Raw genomic sequence first — 21,265 nt, forward strand, 5'->3', positions numbered from 1 at the left:
GTATCGGGTCCATGAACTGTACAAATTTTATTAGCGGCGTGAGATGCATTTTTGCCTTTATCGTAGTAGTACTGTAAAATATGCCGTAATTTCTCTTTATTTTGCTCCATGTTTGCGACGCTATAACTCACGAATGACTTAAAGAAACGACAATCAATCAAACCGGTGTTAGCGCGTGAAATGAGCTTTCCAAAAAGGTATAGCATGACCCGATGCGACGAATAAAACTAGAACTACGCGCTTTCAACGCCAACCAGTGAAATTACCGCAAGACTTTTTTGACAACCTAATATATTGTAATTTACCACGTTAACCTGATAATTTTTATATATGAGCACATGACAATATACTTCGATTATTTCGAAATATTACGAGCAACCATTAGGTGCCCAAAACTTTACGCAGCATTTTGCCTGTGTATAAAAAACTCAGCAACGATAACAATTATTCGATCAGCTGTTATAGTATACTAATAAAGTTTTATACAAGTTGATAATGCGCATGTAACCACTCTCGCCGCTCCAATTCCATGCACTCTCTCGCAAACCGTTGCTCTCTTTACTACACAGCAATTGTGAAAAAAAAAACAAAAACTCACGCCAAACAGTATTCATTGACTAAACGGCAGAATATTCGCATTTGGAAATTACGCACGTGTGTAAGTCTATATTTACATTAGGGTGTCCGTTATTTTCCAAATTGATTTGTTTTTTTTGTTTTTGTTTCTCAGTTTAAACCATGTCATTTACTTTTCAATGCATTTAACATGGGATTTTTTGTACTTTAAAAGTAATATCAAATGTACTAACATACAGTACACCATGCCGTATGAGCAACAAAGAATTTCTAAGGCACTTGTATGAATGTTTAGTACTTGTTACATATTGTCACCTAAAATGCGAAGAAACGCATCATTAAAGAATAAAAATTGTGTTTTTTATTGCTTACGATTCACTGCATCATATTATATATGTATGTATGTAGCATAAAATTTTCAGCTACCGCTGTCAGATATAACCAATATATAACCATTTTATACCCAAAACTCAAATATTGTTTCAATATGAGTGGTTTCTAATATACCCTTTTTCCTTCGCCTGTAAACTTTGGATATATTATTTTACAGTTTTGGTGACGTTATAACTTTTAAAGATATATTTCAATGAAAAATTAATTAGACCTGTTTTGCAGAACAAAAATTTTGTATTATAAGATATTTTTTTAGATTTACTTGCTTAAGAAAGTCATCCAATAAGATGGACTCAAAAAATCGATTTTTTATATTTTTCAAAAATTGCTTTCGTGACATGTCTATAATACGTTAGTAAAGCGATTTTTAAAATCCGAATTCGTAAAATAGTAGTAAATATAGTTAAAAAGTTCAAACTTACAGCAGTTAGGAAAAGGAGCTTTTCAGCTGTTGTTTAAACGAACTTGAAACTTTAAAAGCGTTTTTCTGAAAGCTATGTTTTTCAAACTTTCCTCCATCGTAACTCAAAAACGACTTGACCAAAATACTTGAAATTTATAGAGAATATTAAAATCATGTACTCAGCACCATGAATAATTATTAATCAAAAATTTCTGAAATTTCGTTTATTTTTTAAACAAAAAAAACGCAAAATTAACAACTTTTTTTCAAATGATTACCAAAAGTCTAATTTCAGATACTTATATTCATTTGATAATAGTCCATTCCGTGCATTTGGGCTTACACATTAAAACGCCGCCAATTTTTTCCGAAATCATGCGGAAAGTACGAGCCTATTTTTTCAGGTCAAGGGTGTTCTACACAATATTTTTAACTTAAAATTAAATTTACACTGTCGAATTATATGTTAATATATAATAATAAAAGATCTATCTATTTACTGGTCGTGGAAAAAATTCTAAGGGATCCCTAAAAGTCTGTCAGATGGTAAGACCCTCTTAAAGCAAAATAACAAAAAATTCAATATTATCTACATGGGAAAAGAAACGCGAGTTAGACTTGGTTTAAGGGGTTAGGGGTAGTCAGAGGCACGAAAAAATGAGAATTTTCAATATTTTTTTTTTGCTATTAAATCGTGTTATTTTACAAAAGTAGTAATATGGCATTATTATAGAATGTGTTGACTTGAAGTCACAAAAATTTCAAAAAAAAAAAAAAATTTAATTTCCAAAGTTATAGTTGTTTGTGTTGACAACTGTTGTTCCAAAAAAAAGGTACTTGCGGTGACAACCATAAGTCCTTGGAGATTCATCTAAAATCAATCGGACAAAAAAATTAGTTTTATAAATAGATAAGCTCGGGCCTGATCGAAGGATTTTTTTTTTTTCAAAAATTAACAAAATGGCGACCTCAGGAAGTTTTGGGAAAAAATCAACAGTTAATTGGTCTTAAAAAATCGAAATTAAAAAAAAAAAAATCCTTCGATCAGGTACGAGTTTATTATGTATTTTAAAAGCTGTATAAGTTTCATTAAAATCTACTGAGCGGTTTCCGAGTTACAGTTGTCACCAGTTCAAAAAACATAGTTTTGAGAAAACGCGTTTAAAGTTCCACACTAGCGCTTTGAAATGCCCGAGCTCTCTTTGTTATTTGTCGAATAACTCAAAAGCTAATTATCGGATCAACGTGAAATTTCAGAGAATATTTTTAAGATATTACACTTAACGAAAATGCAAAAAAAAAAAATAATTTTTTGAAAATTCTGACTACCCCTAACCCATTAAACTGTTTGTTTAAGTGGGACAATGTTTTTTAGAAAAGGTCAACTAGGGAAATAGCGAACACGCTAATATAAGGAATAAAAAACACAATTATCTAGTTTTTATTTTTTTCTCACAAGTAATTCTTTGTAGTTTATTTAGCAAAAAAATACAAAGCAAACGGATTAACTTAAAGATAAGAAATTTTAATTAAAAAAAAAAAACATAACCAATCAGTTAGTATATATGTATGTATAAGTATATGTGTGGTTGTTGATATTCAATTTAAGGCAACAAATTTGTTTCATGAAATAGCCGCTGCTTAAATTAAAGAAATATAAACTATTTATGTATGTATGTATGTATGTGTAAAACACTGTGTACAACCACTTTTGGCATACTAAGAATATATGTATGTTTGTATGTATGTAGTTAACACATCAAGTTGCAGCAGTATAACAAAATACTTATTTTCTATAGCTTCTACAAATATATACTTTCCCTAGATCAAATACAAAAAAGTATATATTTCTTTAAGCAATAACATTATTTTAAATATACATAGTTACAGTAAATCAATTGGAGGCGAACACAGCTTGCTTTTGCGCAATTCTTTTAATATTTCTTTCTAAGCTGTTTGTTGTTATTTTTGCGGGAAGTCATAATTGTTGTTGACACGTGACCGCCCGCACTAAGTATTTGTCTAATGAAATTAAAATGTATTTACTTACAATTAAATAGAATACAAACAGGTAGATAGAAATTGTTTTAAAGAAATTTAAAGAGTGCATATTTTTTGTTTACAACTAATATCAGGGTTATATATCAACAGTTTAATTTCTCTTCGTTTCATGACATACATTTGTACGTTTGTGTAAATAGTTTGAGTGTTGACTATTTTGTTGGTTATTTACTTTTGTTTTTATTTTTGTTTTGTTTTTGCATTTATTTAGTTGGTTTTATTTGTTTGTTTTTGTTCACGTTTACAAATGTACAAAATTTACAAATAAATAAGTATTCTGTAATTGTAACGGTAAAAACTCACACTTTTTTATATCTGTATATATGTCAGCTTTAACTATGGTCTTCTGCATATGCGTTAAATTCATTATGTTGTCTATTCATACATATACAATAGCTATGTAACTTATTGTTTATTACGGTTTTTTTCTCTCATTTCGTATATTTTAAGTAGTTCAACTTATTTGCAATAAATGACTGTGGCTTCTATTATCACATTGCTTATTAGCCAACAATGCACGCTGAGAAATGGCCTTTATGCCACAAACGTTTGCTGTTTATGCGCCAACATAATTTGATCTTAAGTTTAGCAATATTCAAAACTTTATACATTCAGTTCAATAATAATGTGTGCAGTGCTTGTTTACACTACTTTTCTTCACATGTCATTGCAGCTAATAGGTAATCATCAGTACTATGCTGAATTATATATTATTCAAGCACGGATATTTCCAATTATATTATTATGCATTTAGCAATTCATAAAAAAAATATACGTTATACAAACTAAACTTAATTTAAAAAAGTATATTTAATAGAAAAATAAAAAAGATAGGATCCTGTGTTGCATACTTACATATGTATAACGGTATTTAAATTTGGAATTGTTATAGCATACAACAAATTATGTATATATAAACGTAAATACGAAAACAACTACATACGCCACACAATTGCGTAAGTCAGCATTTTATACATAGCAGTTGACCACAACTGATTGCGTTTGCTTGCCATTGCCGACGTCATGCTTTGTGGGCATTCGCCCCACCACTTCCTTTATTAGCGCTCATTTTCGCTTTAACTTTCTGCAATAGCGCCTCAAAGGAATCCTCCTCTTTGGGTGGCGCTTCCACTTTCGGAAATACAATCGAATGATATGTATTAATGCCGGCGTTATCTGTTAAATTACATGAAGCGTTAAAGCAAAATTCTTAAAAAACATTGAAGTAGCAACAATTTACCTAAATCAGCGTATGAAGAGCGGCAAAAGGCGCGCCTGCCGCCGAAACTAATGTCGTACATGTTGATTGTGGAATCACGTGCACTGCTGTCTATAACGGTGAACGCGTCTTGTGAACGCTCGTATGTTACAAAACCGTATTTCATGCTGCAAAAAATTATGTGGTTAATTGAAAAGTATTTATTTCGAAGTTCGAGTTGACAATTTAGCAGCTAGAATTACTTACCCCGTGTCTTTGTAGTGTATCGAAATTTGCTTGATAGTGCCATAAGGTAAGAATTTGCGACGCAGCATCTCCTTGGTGGTTTCCTCTTCAATACGCCCCACATAAACTATGCGGCGCTCTTCAACAGCTGCAGCAATGAGAATATAACATAAATTAATTTACATATATAGAAGAAAAAGTTAAATAAAACGAGAAATAAATTTTACTTCGGCAGCACCGGAGCTACAATACCATTTACAGTTTCATTTCTTAAAGCATAACAGGTTATAAAGATATCTTAATCTTGATAGTTCAGTTGGTATTGCAACCATATGCTATAACCGTTCCATGAAACCAATATGTTCGAATGTTATAGCACTGTCTTGGTTACTGTCAAATACAAAATTTCCCATAAAAGAACTTAATTATGATCATACAGTTTTTATGGCAGCTATATGCTTTAGTGGTACGATATCGTTGGTTCCAACAAACGAGCAGTTTCTTAGTGAGAAAAGGATGTGTGACAATTTTCAGAACGATGTCTCAAAAACTGAGGGGCCAGTTCCCATATATACAGACAGACAGACGACAGACGGGCATGGCTAAATAGACTCAGCTCAGTCACACTGATTACACTCAGACACATATAGTAAGCAAACTTCTTGGCAAACTTAAAATACCCTGTTCAGGGTAAAAAAAAAATAGTTACCTGGTTGTGAGACATTATTACCGGGGAAATTCTTGTTTCCACCCGGCTTTCTAAAGCGACTGCTGGCAACTGAAATTGAACGCGAGCGTGAACGTGATCTGGAATATGAGCGCCGATAATATGGGCTGCGACTGCGGCTGCGATTTCGACTGCGATCAGACCTATCTGACGAAGATTGTGATGAGGATGCCGATGAATTGCGTGCATACTTTTTTGTACGCTTCTTGTAGCTGGTACGCGGCTGGCGTTGTGTATTGCGCGACATACGTCCCGACTCAGAATAGGAAGAACTTATGGAACTACGATGCCGACGACTACTTCGCGACGAATAACCACCGGCAATGTCAGACTGACGTGTATTGACGCTACGTTCCGTTGACGATGCAAAACTTTCCATCGAACGACTACGCGACCGATTAATTGAACTACGACTGCGATTACGATGGCGATTATACGAGCGATCGCACGAAGCATCACTATCGGTATCTTCTCCGATGGCTTTGCCACCGCTATGCTTACGATAACTTCGTTCAGCACGCGGCTTGCGCGGTATTGGCGGCAGACACGTAAAACCTGGTTGCGGATCTGTCTGTATGCCCATAGTGACCATGCGCGGTCGTATTCTATCCTTGCGCAAATGCATAATAACCTTATCTTCGCCATGTTGTTCGGCTTCTTTCTGTGTTTTCTGGGAAACCGGTGTTGTGACACCATTCGTCAAATTGGACTTTTCCGGTCCCACAACCTTTTGTACAACAACATCCTGTATGCTGGCAATCAAAGAGCTACTAGAAGGCAGCCCATTATGCATGCTATACAGCAATGCAGATGATTTCAAAAGTGAGCGCTCGCAAGTATTAATTGGTAGCATGTTCAGCGGTGGTATACTGATATCAGTGTTATTGCCAGCAGATACAATAATCACTTCCTCATAGTCGGGGTGTAGTTTTGAGCCCGTAGAAGTTTGATTATGCCGGTCTTTGCCGCCACAGTAGGTGTCCTTAACAATGTCCTTGAGTGGTGGTAATTTTGTGACACGCGGTACTTTTGCCGATATTGTGGAATCTATAATTTTCAATTGCTGTGCTCGTTTCAATTCTTGCATGCGTAATACCTTATTTTTAGCCTCGGTTATAGGATCAATAGGTTGTTTTTGATTATTCTGATTTCTAAGTGTTTTCACGACGGTGGTTACTTCCTGACTATGTTTCACTTGTATGCTCGATGCACTGGAGGCATTAGCAGCATCAGTATCAATTGACATCAAATTGCTTTCTGTCTGGCGAGATATATTTTTGTCTCCACGTCGTCGCTTATATTCTTCTAAATTCAATTTACGTTTGACTGCCAACTTGGTACGTTCTACAGCTTCTACTTTTGCACTTTCTTTGGGCATGACTTGCTTTTCTTGTACAATAGGCTTCATCACCTTTGGTTTTTCCACAATTGTTTCTGTAGTTTTATTATCTTCTGGTTTGCTATCATTTGCTGAGAAAGTTTGTGAAAGCAAAGCCAAGTTTTTGCCACCTTGCCCCACACCCACACGGCAGGTGAGTGAACCAGCCTTGGACGAATTGCCTGTTGTGGCCTCTGACCCTTTCTTAGCAGCGGACTTGCCTACGCTCTGTTTTGAAGTTGACTTATTTTTAATTGCGCCAGATTTGCCTTTAAGAATGTCACATTGACGCTTGTTTGGCACTATTGTGAAGTTGCGTGTATTTGGCGGATTATTTGAAGCTTGACTTGGAGCAATTATTGTGGTAGTTGGTCGAGCTTTTGTCTAAAAAATTGTAATTTTGATTAGTAAATATCAAAAAAAAAATATTACTGAAGCATTTACCTCTTTTGGTACATTTTCCTGTTTTTTTGTGATTTTTGGACTCCAGGACGGATCCTTCTTTACATTATCCTCATATGTGATATCATTTAAACCATTCTCTTCAGTTGCAACAGCACTTCCAGGAGTCATTTTCCACAAAGATTTATCCATATCTACATCTACAGTCTCAATATCGACAATGACATCCGATTCCGCATCGGAATCTGAGTCGATATTAGTTTTTACAGGTATTGCTGCTAAGCGTTTTGTTGGCTCAGCTGTATTAGTTTGTGTTACATTATTAATAATTTGTGTATTCACTTTTGGTACAGTTAATGTTAAATCGTCATTGGTTATAAATTCCGCTAAATCGAAATTATTAACATCTACATCGGAGCCAATAGTGTTCGTGCTCATGGTACGATTTTTATTGCCCGCTGCAATATCTTCTAAGGGCAACTGAAACCCTGAGTCTAAATCTATGCCATCAGCAGCTAATAGACCTACACTTAAGTCTGGAATTTCATCTACACCTAATAGTAGTGCGTCAGGTTTCTTGTCCTCGTTTATATCAGCAAGCTGATTATTTATCACGTCTCTCGCAACGTCTTCCTCATCTGAACTATCATCATAGTCGCTTGTATGTGATTCATAGTCACCAATCGATGAACTGTCAGTGCGCGTACGAAAGGTAGCTTCACTGTATTGACTTTGATTGTCTTCGAAATCTGCATAATTCAAAATGAGATTTTTGTCTTCATTGCTTGACAAATCATTATTGTCGTTTGAATCCTCTGAATCCGAGTCTAATGAATTTGGATCCACAGTAATGATTTCGATACCGCCGTCTGCGGGCAATTGATGCTGCGCAAAATCATCATAAATCAGCTGAAAGTTCGCACACAACAAATTTATACAATATAACTTAGTCCCTGTTTTGATTTTGTTGTCTGTGCACCTACCAATTCTTTATTTTGGAAATTCGTAGCTACATCTATTTTATTTGCTATCCGAAAATTGTCTTCTGTTGCGAGCATAGCGTTATTGTAAATGTCGGCATCGTGCTCAGCATCTGCAGGTATGGGCAAAATGCCATTCAATGTCTCCGTAAGTTGTCCCATTGTGCTGAATAAAATCAAGTTAAATTAGTTTATATATTTACAATATATATTTTTTTATACTTACTCGCTTTCACTCGACCAAAAATCTGTATTAAGTTGTGTGTAACTGCCGTCGAACGGATCATCGTGAAACACGTTCAAAAGCCGTGAATCCATTTTGTGGCAAATTGTAATTGAACTGAAACAACAATATATAATTAATATTTAAACATTCATGTATTTACATATTTTTAGATTTAATTTTATACATTGGAACGTGGGATCACAAACAGGTCGATATTTATTTTATTAAAAAATTGTTATCTTGACCTGGGAATTATTTTATTTCAAAAGATCACGAACAATAAAATAAATCTTAACATACGTATGTACATATATAGTGTGGGAAAAAATAGGTGTAAAAATTGTGCCTGTGCCTCTCGTAACTAATTTCCATACATACATACATAATTTATACGGTAACGCTTATTTCTTTCAAATTTTTTAATATTTTTCATTTTACAATACAACAAACCATCCATCTTTTTAGAAAAAAAATTGTGTTTTTCCTTCAAAGTGTTCCCTAGAAGTTAAACAATAAACAATCTCATTTAATCGCTGTAATATTTGTATCTATAAATTTATTTTAATCAATATTGTTTTTAAATATTTCTCCATCTTCTCTTCTAAATTCGCACAGCAAACATATTTCTATTTCCGCATAACTATATTAGTCATGAATAAATACATACATATGTATGTATGTGCCTAATAACAGAAAACACGTGTTTGTCAATCGTTATCGAGATAGTAAACATGAAATTAAACCTTAAACAACACATGGCAGAAATGTTTGTTGCAGTCTAAATAAAAACAAATACCTTTAATTTCATGTGGCAGAAATTACATTAGACTCTAAAATTCTTGTGTTCATGTGTTAAGCATTCATTTCATTATTTATAATATAAAATGCTGGTTTTAGTGCTCATGACGATTGCTGTAGTAAAATTTACGAAGGTGTTAAATTCTGTTACCCTACACCCTACTTTTCTTCCGACTTCTTGAAATCAAATAGTCAATGACATTATGAGTTAAGCCAGAAAAAGAAAACAAATATATGCCACAAACATACATATGCATAGTTCAATAGTATTAAATGGAATGCGAGCACATAAGTTTGTGAATGCAAGCGTGGCAATACCTACTACAGGTAATATAATCATGGGTGTTATATAGGTAGGTAGAAACATATGCGCATTTGTATGTTTATAATCGTTCATCACTGAAAGTTTGAGTTTGACTGCTTTGTTAGCATGGTACCGGTGAATGTTCGAACCAACCATGTGCTTTTGGCGGAGGCAATAAACCAGCTGTTCGTTCGCTTGAATTTGTTTGTAGTAAAAACTTAGCACATAGTTTGCGTGTTTTTATTGACATAAGCAAGTGGATATATCCCAGATAATAGTTAGTTAATTTTATATACATTTTGCATTTAATGTCTTTAAAAGATATCACACAAAGATACGTTTTAACTATAGCTCTATAGCGAGATTTTATACGTTTTTATTATAGCAATAAGCGTTGACACGTTGCATGATTTTCTATGTGATGGAGTTTCAAAATTTGTTGTAAAGTGTATGTTTGTACAAGCATATATTTGAAAAACAATTTTTGTTTTAAGAAAACAATTAAAAAATAGTAAAAATTTGTGTAGATAAAAAAATACAATTAAAATTTTCAAAATAATGCCCACTACATGTTATTTTATTATTTCAATGCATTTATTTGCTTGAAACAGAAAATATCTTTTTTAAATAACGTTTATTAATATTGAAAAATTAGAATAATTGTTTAATAACAGTATATCCACTATTTTTCTTTATTTTTTCTCGAAATAGAAATCACTTTAATGCCGTTACTCTTGCAGCCTCCCCCATCTTTAACATTGGTATCATTCCAAATGTGCTTTTGCTATTCTTTTAAACGTACCTCTATTTAAAACTCCGTTATGTTGTACTTTATTCTTAATATTTTCTTTTTTAGAACTATTAGTTTGGTTTACAAACTTTCTTATATTTAAAATATATCATGCGATAGATATCAATTCAACAACGTGCTCGTCAGTGCTTTTGCTTTAGTGCTTAGCTTCCGCGCCCGCTTTTACGATTTTAACCTCACAATGCTTTTACATACCGGCGAGATATTAAAATTTCTGTTACTGAATTCACTATTTTAGATTTTCTATTCACTTATTTGCTGCAATATATTTATTTTCAATGGTTTTATCAATTTGCTACAATCTGGATGAAATACACGGCTATTAAACGAGCAAATTCTTCACGTGGCCGCGCGACAGCAACGGTGGTTAATTCACTTGTATTTGGATCTTTCAAACAAGGCGTTTTTGACAGTTGTTTCACTTATCTTCACGCTGCACACAAACATAAATGCGCAAGGGAGACATATACGAATGTATTTACACAATTATCCGTAGAATCTCCTGTGCTAAACTGAGGGGCAATGCCTGTCCATGTGTTTGTGTATAGAAAATCGCGAAATTGCACAATTAAACGAAATGTCAAAATTGTTTGATGTAAGCACGTGGAAAAAAAGTGTTGACAAGTCAAAAAATGCGGTGTTTCATGTGCATTATACTGACTGGTGGTATGAACAGAGAGCGCAATTTTTGATATTCGTTCTCTGGGTATTACATTTCAGTACCCAGTTTGTTCATAAGTAAACAATTTTTTATAAACAAAATGTTTCTACTTAAGAGAAGTTGTCAACTTTAATTATAAAGTGTACGTGTTTAATGACATCCTAAGGAAGCTGTAAAAGTGGTTAAGTATCCAAGCAATGTTTAATAAAAATTCGAATCTGCCTACCTAATTTTGATAAAGAAATGGGTCCACAGTTACCCGGTTTTTTAAGTTTTTTCAATTAATTAAACTTTAACTCAAAGTCTTACTTTCAAAAGGAGCCAAGACAAAGTATTCATGTTCATTTAATATTTGTAAAATATGTGAACCACCAAGTGAAGGAATATATTTAAAAACTTTTTCTATAGTTTACCCAGGGAACGTATATAATGAAATCTCTCGGTACACCATGTATAAATGCTTACAAATTACACATTTCTTCCGCAAACTAAACAGCTGTTCGGTGCATTTCTATTGGTTTGTTATTATTGTAATAACAACTTATACCTTTTGCAAAATATGGATTTGTTTTAAAGAAAACAAAAATTTGTTAAATTGCGTAAATAAGAATGTAAAAAATGGAGCGTTTAATTTTAAGTAAGTTGATATTCAGCAGTGTTAAGTTGAAATTATTTAGGAATATCACTAAGTTAAAATAATGTTGGAGCAAAGGCCGACAAAAGACACTGCAAATCTACTAGTAACAAATTGGCGACAAATTCAAATTATTAATGGATCGTTGAAATCACAAGTGTATATGCGTACACAACAGCTGTTAGGTAAACATGTTCAGACATGTTATTGTAGAATTGCCAGAAAAGTTGTTAACTTTATGCTCTTTTGCATGTGTATGTGCCAATAGGTATTCAGAGAACTCTCACGTCAGCCGAAAGTGCGCCCAAATGCGTATTTGAAAGATACATTTGGCGCGTTTTTACAAGTCTTATTTGTGAAGCAGTTGTGAAGTGTGCTAGATTGGATGCAAATCGAAGTGGATTAGTTGTGAAAATTTCACCGTGACATTTAAAAAAAATTAACAAATTAAAAATCTTTATATTCCCTGTTGAAATACTGCACTGAAATAATATTTAGCATCTAGCAAAATATATTACTATTGTTGTAGAACGTTTACTAGGCACTATGACATCACTCAAGCCAATTAATGCTGCAGTTCCTAAATACGGAGTTGGCACACAGCCCTTCACCGTCCTTATCGAAGGCAATATTGGCAGTGGAAAGACTACATTCATCAAACATTTTCAAAAGTTTGAAGACAAAATATGTGCAATGACGGAGCCGGTGGAAAAGTGGCGTAATTTTAAGGGATACAATTTATTGGTTAGTAAATTCCTACTTGACTTGTGTGCGCAATGAAATATCTAAACGTTATTTTAGGAACTGATGTATATTGATCCGGACCGTTGGGCAATGCCGTTTCAATCATATGTGATGCTGACAATGTTGGAGCGACATACAAAACCTACAGACAAACCAATTAAGATCCTCGAACGCTCTTTATACAGTGCAAAGTAAGTTGACATATAAATTAATAAATTTGATTTGTGCTGAGACAATTGATATATATTAAAGGTACTGCTTCGTTGAGAATTTACACAAATGTGGCCTTATACATAATGGCATGTATGAAATATTGAAAGAATGGTATAGTTATGTCGAAGACATTACACACATACAAGCTGATTTAATAGGTAATGATTAGCTTATTATACATTTCTAAAAAAGATCTCGTTAACTCAAGCATTTGTATTTTTACAGTTTATTTGCGTACAACGCCTGAGGTGGTTTATGAACGTATACGGAAACGGGCTCGTTCCGAAGAGGCATGCGTGCCACTTGAATACATCAAGCAGTTGCACGAGCTTCACGAAGACTGGTTGATTCGAAAAAAAGTTGGATGTAATATTAAAGTAAATATAAACATTGTTTTAATGAATTTATTAGAAAAAACTTTATTTTAAATGCATTTCCTTTTAGGTTTTAGAAATTGAGGCCGATTTAGATCTCTCCGAAATCGATCGAGAGTACAAACGATCTGAAAATGTTATCACAGCGTCAATACAACAACAAAGGCCAGCAGTGACGGCATCTCCCAGTAAGCGCTCAGATTTTTTGGGTTAGTTCAATTAACAAGCATTTTAGCTAAATTTCTCAGCATCACTAGATACATTTTCTTCATACATTTTAAAGTTTCAAACACATATTATAATTTTAATCGTAAATGTATTAATACTATTATAGACATGTAAGAATGATGTGCATTTTAAGATAAAATATATATTTGACTAGTATAAATAACAAGTGCAAAAATCTTTGTTTGCCTCAACGAAAGTAATAGGGGTTTTCTTTGTGTAGAAACTTGTAGAATGTTGCTACGTTGACAGTCCATGACCGGGCAAAATCTTTGTCCGTCCTAATTTGGTGTCCTGGGGACGTTCTCATAATGATAGCCAGATCTTGGTATCCGAAACACGATTCTCTCAGAAGCATACCTCAAAAATATGTGAATAATGTTTTCGGCGACTCCAACAACTTACTACGATATCCGGAAACTACTACTCAGCTTTATATCACCTTTCACTTTGATTTGTTTGTCAAATAGACATAATTTTGTTGATATAAAGCAAATGATATCATAAAAATATTTTAATCATTACAGTTGAAATTAAATTAGATTCTTTATTTTGAAAAGTATAATGTTTAGACAAATTTTTATAAAGTTTCTTTTATATTACTCTTTTATCTTCTTTTGCTTAAAGTAGTTTGTTATTTATTTGGCGGAGGGCCATTCATCATAGGTGGTCGAACACCTAAAGCTCCCAAGGGCGGTGGCGGTCCCATCATTGGCCCCATCGGTCCCATAATTGGCGGGGGTCGCATACCCATCATTGGTGGTGGCATAGCTCCATGTGGACCCATCATCATGGGCGGCATGCCTGGTGCACCCGGCATTAGGCCTGGACGCGGAGGTGGTGCCATGTTTGGAGGCGGTAACGCAACGCCCGGATTTTGTGTAATCTTACCAGCTTTAAAAGCAGCTGTGGTAGCATCGATCAAATGTTGCGCCTGCTCTTCCATCCATTTCTGATAGTAGAATTTAACGTTGTCTCTATGCTTTCGTCCAGTGCAATGTGTTTTTCGCACAGATGGAGAATCGTGTGTTAAATATGTGTCACAATAATCGCAATAATATTTCGGCATCTTTTTTCCTTTTATTTCATAGAAATCGTAAACCCTTCCTCAATACTTCAATTTATATTTTATTTACAAAACTATACAGAAATATCGTGAAAAAACTACTGAAGAAAACAAATCTTTGCTGGCTGTCAAAATAGTCATGTTGTACGCAAATGAATTCAAAGCTGAATGACAGGGTTGCATTTTACATTGCATTGGTGTAACCTTGTTACCTGTTCACACCAAGTTGTAACGACTACTAAATATGTGCACGGTTTACTTATTTTTATGTATTTGTATATATGGTTAAGTTGGAAGTGATATTTATCTATTCGAATCTATGTATATAATTTTATTATTTATAAATATAAATTTTGTCACTCAAAAAATTAGAATTTCTTGTATTTTGTAATAAAGCAATTTATATATGATTACCATATTAGAAGTATACAAAAGATTTTGGCATTTGTTTTATAGTTTCGTAGTACGTTCTATAAATCTGCTATTCCGGTTTTTTATTTTTATATTAACTTTTAAAGAACACCCTGCGTTTGCAAAATGCAGAGCAACCCTGTGTCCAGTATTCCCTTGGCATGTCCAGTTTCCAGTCATTCCACTAATGTCAAAATTCTGTCATAATTGTGAAAATTCTTATTGCTCACAAATTATCTGTCGAAAGTATCGAAAAGTTTCTAGCTTTGAGGCTTTTTTAATTAATTAACACAAAATATGAGTTCTATCAAAATGCTTAACTTATCCAGAGTAAGTCAAATTGTTGCTATTCTTTTGTTACAATTAAAATTCTTTTGTTTAAAGTGATTGTTGCATGTGCATTTTGTCGACATTACGTAATGTTATTACATTAAATTTGTGATAGTTGTTTTGGAAATATGAAATAATTTTTAATTGGAAATATAATCATAACATTTTTTTTTTAATTTTAGACTGTGGTTCGTACTCTTACCACATCTGCTCCACGCCGTGCCGCAGCAAAGAGTGAAGTAGAGAAAGGCTACTTCGAACTGAAGAAGGTGCAGGAGCATTTCCAAAAGCATGATGGCAAACCAGTGTTCCTTAAGGGATCATTTGTCGATCAACTTTTGTACCGTTTAACCGTGGCTCTGAGTTTGGCCGGTATTGGTGGTATGGCGAAGCTGTTCTACGATTTGAGCGTTCCAAAAAGCCAAGATTAAATGCTTAACAGAAATGGCTACCTATGCATCTGTAATTAATGTTTTAAATTAAGCTTTCAAAGTATAAAAACATATGACTAACTTGGATGTATTTGTGTATGTTTCCTGTTTTGTGGTAAGTGTAATTAATTCCTATACAACAGAGCTGTTTATATAATATGTGTTTTACAGTTGCAGAGCGGTGGAGTAGTGCAATTCCTATTGTCTTAACTACCCATAAATGTTTTATGTTAAAAGCTAAACATTCACGTAAATGCATTTAAAACATGGAAATATATATAATACAAAAGATACAAACATTTTTAATTTAAATAAGAAATATGTATGGTAGGTACGGTAGGTATGGTGTTATTACAACTCATAGATCAAGATACTTATTTTTGATACCCCTTTATGCTATAAGAAATGAAGTGTACTATAAATTCGATGCAGCAGGTTTTTTTGGTTTCATCATTGCCTTTAAATCGGTGTTCAAATATATATATTAGTTTTTATTTTAAACTTTAAACTTCACCACACATCTTAGCCTATTATCCTGACAAAATTAGTTTCGGATACTTAACTACTTTTGGAAAACCACTTTGGATTGCAGCGTATACTTTTGTCAACCGTTAGGTATTAAAATTATATTGTAAGATGGGCATTGAAATTAAGGTCACATTTCTAAACATTTCAAATAAATTATTGTTTTCGTGTCGCCGTAACTTCTTTATATAAAGAATAAACCTCTGGAAAAGTATGTTCAGATTGATAAATGTAAGCAGATGTATAAAACGTATATATTTTAATATTCAATGCATTTGAATCGATTGTATGTTATTATAGCCTTCATTGTACCGTTGCAACGGCCGCAACTTATTACAGTTGGCGGCAAGATTTTCCAGTGGTCCAGGCAAAGTGACTAGTGGCTCTTCTTGTGGTCCAAGTCCGGGTCCATCCAAGAAGCCGAATCCTGGTTTAGAAAAAATTAAACAAATGCAAAAACTTTTCCAAAAGGACGATGGTAAACCGATACATCTGAAGGGTGGCAGCCGAGACCTAATGCTATATCGTGTCACATGGGGACTGGCGTTACTTGGATTGCTGTTGCAAATTCATATGTTCGCAATATATATAATTTATTGACATTTGTAATTTTTTTTTGGTAAACATTAACTTATTTTACATAAATATAAAAATGAGAAAGCGAACACTCATTATGCTAGCAAACAACTCTCCTTAATTTAAAACAAAAATGTTACACTTTTTCAATTACTGTGCGCTGACTTATCATCAGCGTCCAGTTTATCGATAACCTGCTTTAGACAGTCTTTGGTAGAAATATGATCCAGATCGCAAATGCGCGTCAGATCCATTGTCGCGATCTGTTCGATCATCTCCTTAATGCGTTCTTGCTTTATAATGGACTTAACTGTTTGGCGCGCTGCAGTGGCGGGACGTTTATCAACCTTTTCGGCGGAGCTTTCAACGTGGCGTCCCTTCGCACGATAATGCTGTTCGATTAATTGGCGTATCTTTTGTTTTGTTGCCAAAGTTTTGCGATTCACCTTGCCCAGCGCCAGATTATGCAGCTCATGGAAGTTTATATCTTTTGTTTGCTGCTCGGAAGTTTCCTCTGATTGTATGTCAGTGTCGGACTTCTGGGCCGATGTTTCTACAGCTTCGTGCACTTTGATAGGTTTTTCAGCGCTAGGAGGTTGCATTTCTGACTTTTGAATTTCAATTGGTTCTTCGAATGTTTCATCATCTACAACTTCTAATGTCCAGTCCTCTACATAACCGTCCTCCAGCGAAGCCTTTGCATCTATTTTATCGTTCAGTGTGGTTTTGTCTTCTTCTACGAATTGTTGTGGGTCTTCTATAGTTTCATCTAGGGCCTTTTCTATGCTGTGCAAGTCTTTTGGCATTTCAGTGTCTTTTATATCTTCTACAACTTCGTTAAGAATCATTTCCACGGTTTCGATTTCGTTTGACTTTTTACTTTTCTTTTTCGCTTTTTTCTCGCCTTTCGTCTTTATTTTAGTTTCGACATCAACAGCAGGTTTTATTCTCTTTAATATAGCTAAACATGGTTTGGTTTTAATACGAATTGGCACTAATGAGCTATATTGTATGCCAATATTATTGAAGCAATCGACAAACTCTACAATTTCAAATTCTTTCTGCAGTGTGGACCAAAGTTGCACATTGTTTTTATTCTTTGCTTCCACCAGGAGATGTGTGTAATAACGCGTCTGCTCAGCATCATAAGTTATCGATTCGTTTTTACAATAGCTGAAAAAGCAAAATAATTACATAGTGTGTATATTAAATATAATTTTGTATTAAGAATTTTTTTCAACTTACTGCCAGTCATCGCGGACTTGTAAAAATCTTGAGACTCCACTTTGTGCCGCTAAATTTGCTATATGCACGGATACATTAGGCGTTTGTGCTTCCAGACGATGCAGACGAGTTAATGCCACACCACCTGGATAGTTGGTACTCGATACAACCAAAAGGAATACCGTTATAAGTATATTAATTAATAAATGCGCACCAGCACCAAGTGCCAGTATTTGGTGCCACACAGATTTCCCGCTATTTAGCCAGCTATAAAAATTAAATACAAGTGTATATGAATTATTTAAACTACAAAATTGACTGTATAATAGTTTACGTACAATCGGCAACAGGCACAAGCAGCCGCCAAATTCAGCACAGGGAACACGTAAACAATAAAGCGTAACTCTTTGTGCGGCAGTATTGAGTAGATAAGCACAAATGCCAAGGCCGCAAGCACTAGTGGACGTATACGCCGTTCCAAACAAACACCTATTGGCACCAGAACAACTGAAGCGCCGAGTGCGCGTGGAAATGCTGAATAGAAATACCATAAGAACGGAGAAGTCTGCAATTCAAAGAAATAAGTCAAGGAAAAACCAAATAATAACGGAACATGGATTTTAGAAGATTATGAATGCGTTGCAAAACGAACTATCAAATAAAATTAAATTTCAAAGGATACACCCCAATCGGAGCTTTTATTCAATATAGTGTTGTACCACAGCACTTCACCCTCCGGCCACAAGAGACGGCGCCAGAAAAACGAGTCCAAAACAATTGTTGTGACCAAAATAGCTAAACCTGCGGGTAATGCTATTTTTAGTACGCTGTAAATGTATTAACACATATTTTTTAAACATAAACGTTTTGGTTGCATTGTACATAACGATTTGTAGTGTGTTTGTAGAGCTTACCTGGATATAGTAACTTTGCGAAAAATCACATCATATGCTAGCAGAAGGCCTAAGAATATTAAAAGTTCTGAACGAAATATCAATATTGCGATGCCAGAACATATAATGAAGGGTTTCGTTTGACCTTCTAACCAAAAGGCCAGAGCATACAACACTAAGAAAGAGACACAAAACGTTTTTAATTACGTATTTCTAAAATAAAGTAATGTGTAATCGAACGTAGTGACACCTTACCTACAGGCAATGCTATAACATTAGGCAATGGTCGACTCATATAGAATATGAAATGAAACTGGGTCAATGTGATGATAGTAAACCAGAGGCGCACGTCAGTGCCGAACTGTTTGCTTATCACACGACGGAAATTGTGCCACGAAGCAGTTACCACAGCGGTTAACACTAAACGAACTGCAGCAAATTAAAATTTAAATTAGACAACTTTTAATGTGCACTTATTTTATAAATATTTACCAACATACTGCGCCCAAAATTTATTCATGCTGAGTGTTTCAAACAGTATCACAAACGGTGTGGACAATATGGAGATCACAAGCGGTCCGAGAAAGGTGCGCGGTACCACACCGGGGAAATCATGATGATCATACTGTGAGAAGTCGAAATGTATTGCAAATTGCTATTACTTAATTTAAATAACACAACAAACCTGCGTAAAGTTTTGTCTCAAATAAAGTATATCATGCATAGCTTGTAAATTAAAACTCTCCTCCACTTTGGTGAATGGTGTGTAGAACAGATGCGCCGCAGCCGTCAGGAACAACAACGAATCCATGTTAGTCGGTGATGTTTCCAATTAAAGAGATATGAAGTAAAGGCTTAAAGGCAAATTTATTTGTTTAAATAGCAATACGCCAGAAGCGTGGTTAACGGTGCACGTATTGATGATCAATTAACTGAATTACATAATGGCATATTATCCACAATTCGATTCCCGAATTTTCCACAATGCTATCTTCATAGAAAATTTACAATAGCATATCTTTGCTGATACGCTCTACCGTGTGCACCTGTGCACAACTTTGACTCCAGGAAACTTTCTGAACACTTTGTTTTTTATTTCTCCTCCTATTTGTTAATCTATTGTTTCCTTGACTTTTACACTAATACGCTGGCGATTAAGAATCACGCCGATGTGGTGTTTATTGCCATTTTTCCAATATACGGCCTTTATTATTCTAAATTTAGTTTTTGTCAATTCCACGTAGCTGACGGTGTGTTGTATGTTGTGCATCATTTTGTTGTTGCCGCTATGAAACAGCTGTTTAACAGTGGGCGTAGAGTTGCCGCTCTCCAAGTATGCGAAATAACGTCGGTACGTAAAGATGAAAGTAACTTCCTGAATCGGAAACGGAAGAATAACGCAGATAAACAACGGTATATGAACCTTTTAATAGAGGAAAGGAAATACATATATATCCTCCATATAGATAAAAGTATGTACTTGGATATGTGTATTCAAATATTTATGTGTGTGTTGTCATAAATATGAATATAATCAAAACTAACTTAAAAATATACATACATACATATTAAGTAGTTATGAAAGCAAGAATAAACAATTAAAATTTTAGGAATCTTTATATTGTTTAAAAATATTCTAATAGACACATTTTTTAATGCATAACATCTCTATTATTATGAAATCTATTGGAAAAAAAGATAAAATAACAAATATAAAGAGAAAAATAGTTTACGGGGGTTTTGGAGTAGATAAGAGGAAAGGGCGGAGGTGGTTGAATTTTCAAGGATAAAAACGGTTTTTCTTGATTTCTGGCCAAACTACGAGTTCTATGGATATAAGTTATATAGTAAAGCTGTAGGTAATGAAAAATTGACGCCCGTAAATTATTCTTGCCAGCATTTTTGTTTGGGTTGGAGTACACAAAATTCGTTTTTTAAATTTTTTACTATTTTCAAATGGTTCTGCACTCGCCTTTATGTATTTTGACTGAATTTAAACGGCCTACAGCTAGATTATATAGGTATGTATATATACCTACACAATGTATGTATGTATGAACATACATATGTATGTATGTACATATGTATGTATACATATGTATAAATACATACGTATATAATACAACATATAAAGTTATTTTCTAGGTACATATGTACATACATATGTACATATACATATATGCAAATTTAATTTTACAATGACGCTGTGCAAGAATTAGTTCCGTTTTCAAAATTCGCTACTTCGGGAAAATAGGTAAAAAATTGTTGTTCAGCGAAAACGCAGCAGAATTGAGCAACAACATTTGATGGTCTTTTATGTTTTCTTACGAAAATTATACTAAACGTTTGGCCTCAGTATGTGAGAGGGTATTTCCCCTTTACTGAATATACCCTTTGGCTTTGATTTTCTAGCTGCTTTACTTTTACTGCGTGTGCATGTAAGTATGTGTGCACA

General features: G+C 34.2%; 5 protein-coding genes across 6 annotated transcripts; 2 read left to right on the forward strand and 3 right to left on the reverse strand.

The window, feature by feature from the left end:
• Window positions 1-2,876: 2,876 nt before the first annotated feature.
• Window positions 2,877-10,955, reverse strand: LOC126760293 (uncharacterized). The gene is made up of 8 exons (XM_050475829.1): window positions 10,495-10,955; window positions 8,591-8,704; window positions 8,368-8,530; window positions 7,427-8,293; window positions 5,587-7,366; window positions 4,899-5,025; window positions 4,674-4,819; window positions 2,877-4,609 (listed from the first exon to the last, which is right to left on the reverse strand). Exons 2-8 carry the CDS (start codon window positions 8,680-8,682, stop codon window positions 4,455-4,457), a joined length of 3,330 nt encoding a protein of 1,109 aa, XP_050331786.1. The 5' UTR covers window positions 8,683-8,704; window positions 10,495-10,955; the 3' UTR covers window positions 2,877-4,454.
• A 722-nt stretch (window positions 10,956-11,677) lies between these two features.
• LOC126760482 (deoxynucleoside kinase) lies at window positions 11,678-13,523 on the forward strand. Of its 2 annotated transcripts, none has more exons than XM_050476135.1 (6): window positions 11,678-11,801; window positions 12,328-12,542; window positions 12,600-12,733; window positions 12,795-12,913; window positions 12,981-13,132; window positions 13,200-13,523. In XM_050476135.1, exons 1-6 carry the CDS (start codon window positions 11,783-11,785, stop codon window positions 13,341-13,343), a joined length of 783 nt encoding a protein of 260 aa, XP_050332092.1. In that variant the 5' UTR covers window positions 11,678-11,782; the 3' UTR covers window positions 13,344-13,523. The 2 variants fall into 2 exon arrangements, with proteins under 2 accessions (XP_050332092.1, XP_050332101.1); XM_050476144.1 differs by lacking the exon at window positions 11,678-11,801 and adding an exon at window positions 11,828-11,983 and having other exon boundaries at window positions 12,067-12,542.
• Window positions 13,524-13,875: 352 nt separating this feature from the next.
• LOC126760523 (U1 small nuclear ribonucleoprotein C) lies at window positions 13,876-14,580 on the reverse strand. Its single transcript, XM_050476221.1, has one exon. It carries the CDS (start codon window positions 14,421-14,423, stop codon window positions 13,989-13,991), a length of 435 nt encoding a protein of 144 aa, XP_050332178.1. The 5' UTR covers window positions 14,424-14,580; the 3' UTR covers window positions 13,876-13,988.
• A 435-nt stretch (window positions 14,581-15,015) lies between these two features.
• Window positions 15,016-15,889, forward strand: LOC126760549 (cytochrome c oxidase subunit 7A, mitochondrial). The gene is made up of 3 exons (XM_050476255.1): window positions 15,016-15,161; window positions 15,344-15,707; window positions 15,764-15,889. The coding sequence occupies exons 1-2, from the start codon at window positions 15,129-15,131 to the stop codon at window positions 15,590-15,592; spliced, it is 282 nt and encodes a 93-aa protein (XP_050332212.1). The 5' UTR covers window positions 15,016-15,128; the 3' UTR covers window positions 15,593-15,707; window positions 15,764-15,889.
• Window positions 15,890-16,689: 800 nt separating this feature from the next.
• On the reverse strand, window positions 16,690-20,076 carry LOC126760302 (probable Dol-P-Man:Man(7)GlcNAc(2)-PP-Dol alpha-1,6-mannosyltransferase). Its single transcript, XM_050475839.1, has 8 exons — window positions 19,496-20,076; window positions 19,303-19,435; window positions 19,066-19,239; window positions 18,832-18,985; window positions 18,600-18,744; window positions 18,256-18,482; window positions 17,939-18,184; window positions 16,690-17,866 (listed from the first exon to the last, which is right to left on the reverse strand). Exons 1-8 carry the CDS (start codon window positions 19,619-19,621, stop codon window positions 16,840-16,842), a joined length of 2,232 nt encoding a protein of 743 aa, XP_050331796.1. The 5' UTR covers window positions 19,622-20,076; the 3' UTR covers window positions 16,690-16,839.
• Window positions 20,077-21,265: the final 1,189 nt, after the last annotated feature.

This window comes from Bactrocera neohumeralis, chromosome 2 (genome assembly GCF_024586455.1).
Source record: "Bactrocera neohumeralis isolate Rockhampton chromosome 2, APGP_CSIRO_Bneo_wtdbg2-racon-allhic-juicebox.fasta_v2, whole genome shotgun sequence".
In the NCBI taxonomy this organism is placed as follows: domain Eukaryota; kingdom Metazoa; phylum Arthropoda; class Insecta; order Diptera; family Tephritidae; genus Bactrocera; species Bactrocera neohumeralis.

Coding starts and splice junctions, on each gene's coding strand:
- LOC126760549 (XM_050476255.1), top strand. CDS start 15,129: ATGAGTTCTATCAAAATGCTTAACTTATCCAGA. Junction 15,162..15,343: donor AAATGCTTAACTTATCCAGA/GTAAGTCAAATT, acceptor TTTTAATTTTAG/ACTGTGGTTCGTACTCTTAC.
- LOC126760482 (XM_050476135.1), top strand. Junction 12,543..12,599: donor TTAAGGGATACAATTTATTG/GTTAGTAAATTC, acceptor ACGTTATTTTAG/GAACTGATGTATATTGATCC. Junction 12,734..12,794: donor CGCTCTTTATACAGTGCAAA/GTAAGTTGACAT, acceptor TATATATTAAAG/GTACTGCTTCGTTGAGAATT.
- LOC126760302 (XM_050475839.1), bottom strand. CDS start 19,621: ATGGATTCGTTGTTGTTCCTGACGGCTGCGGCGCATCTGTTCTACACA. Junction 18,986..19,065: donor TGTTATAGCATTGCCTGTAG/GTAAGGTGTCAC, acceptor TCTCTTTCTTAG/TGTTGTATGCTCTGGCCTTT. Junction 18,185..18,255: donor GCTTGTGCCTGTTGCCGATT/GTACGTAAACTA, acceptor TAATTTTTATAG/CTGGCTAAATAGCGGGAAAT.
- LOC126760523 (XM_050476221.1), bottom strand. CDS start 14,423: ATGCCGAAATATTATTGCGATTATTGTGACACATATTTAACACACGAT.
- LOC126760293 (XM_050475829.1), bottom strand. CDS start 8,682: ATGGATTCACGGCTTTTGAACGTGTTTCACGATGATCCGTTCGACGGC. Junction 8,294..8,367: donor ATTTCCAAAATAAAGAATTG/GTAGGTGCACAG, acceptor GCGAACTTTCAG/CTGATTTATGATGATTTTGC. Junction 7,367..7,426: donor AGGAAAATGTACCAAAAGAG/GTAAATGCTTCA, acceptor ACAATTTTTTAG/ACAAAAGCTCGACCAACTAC.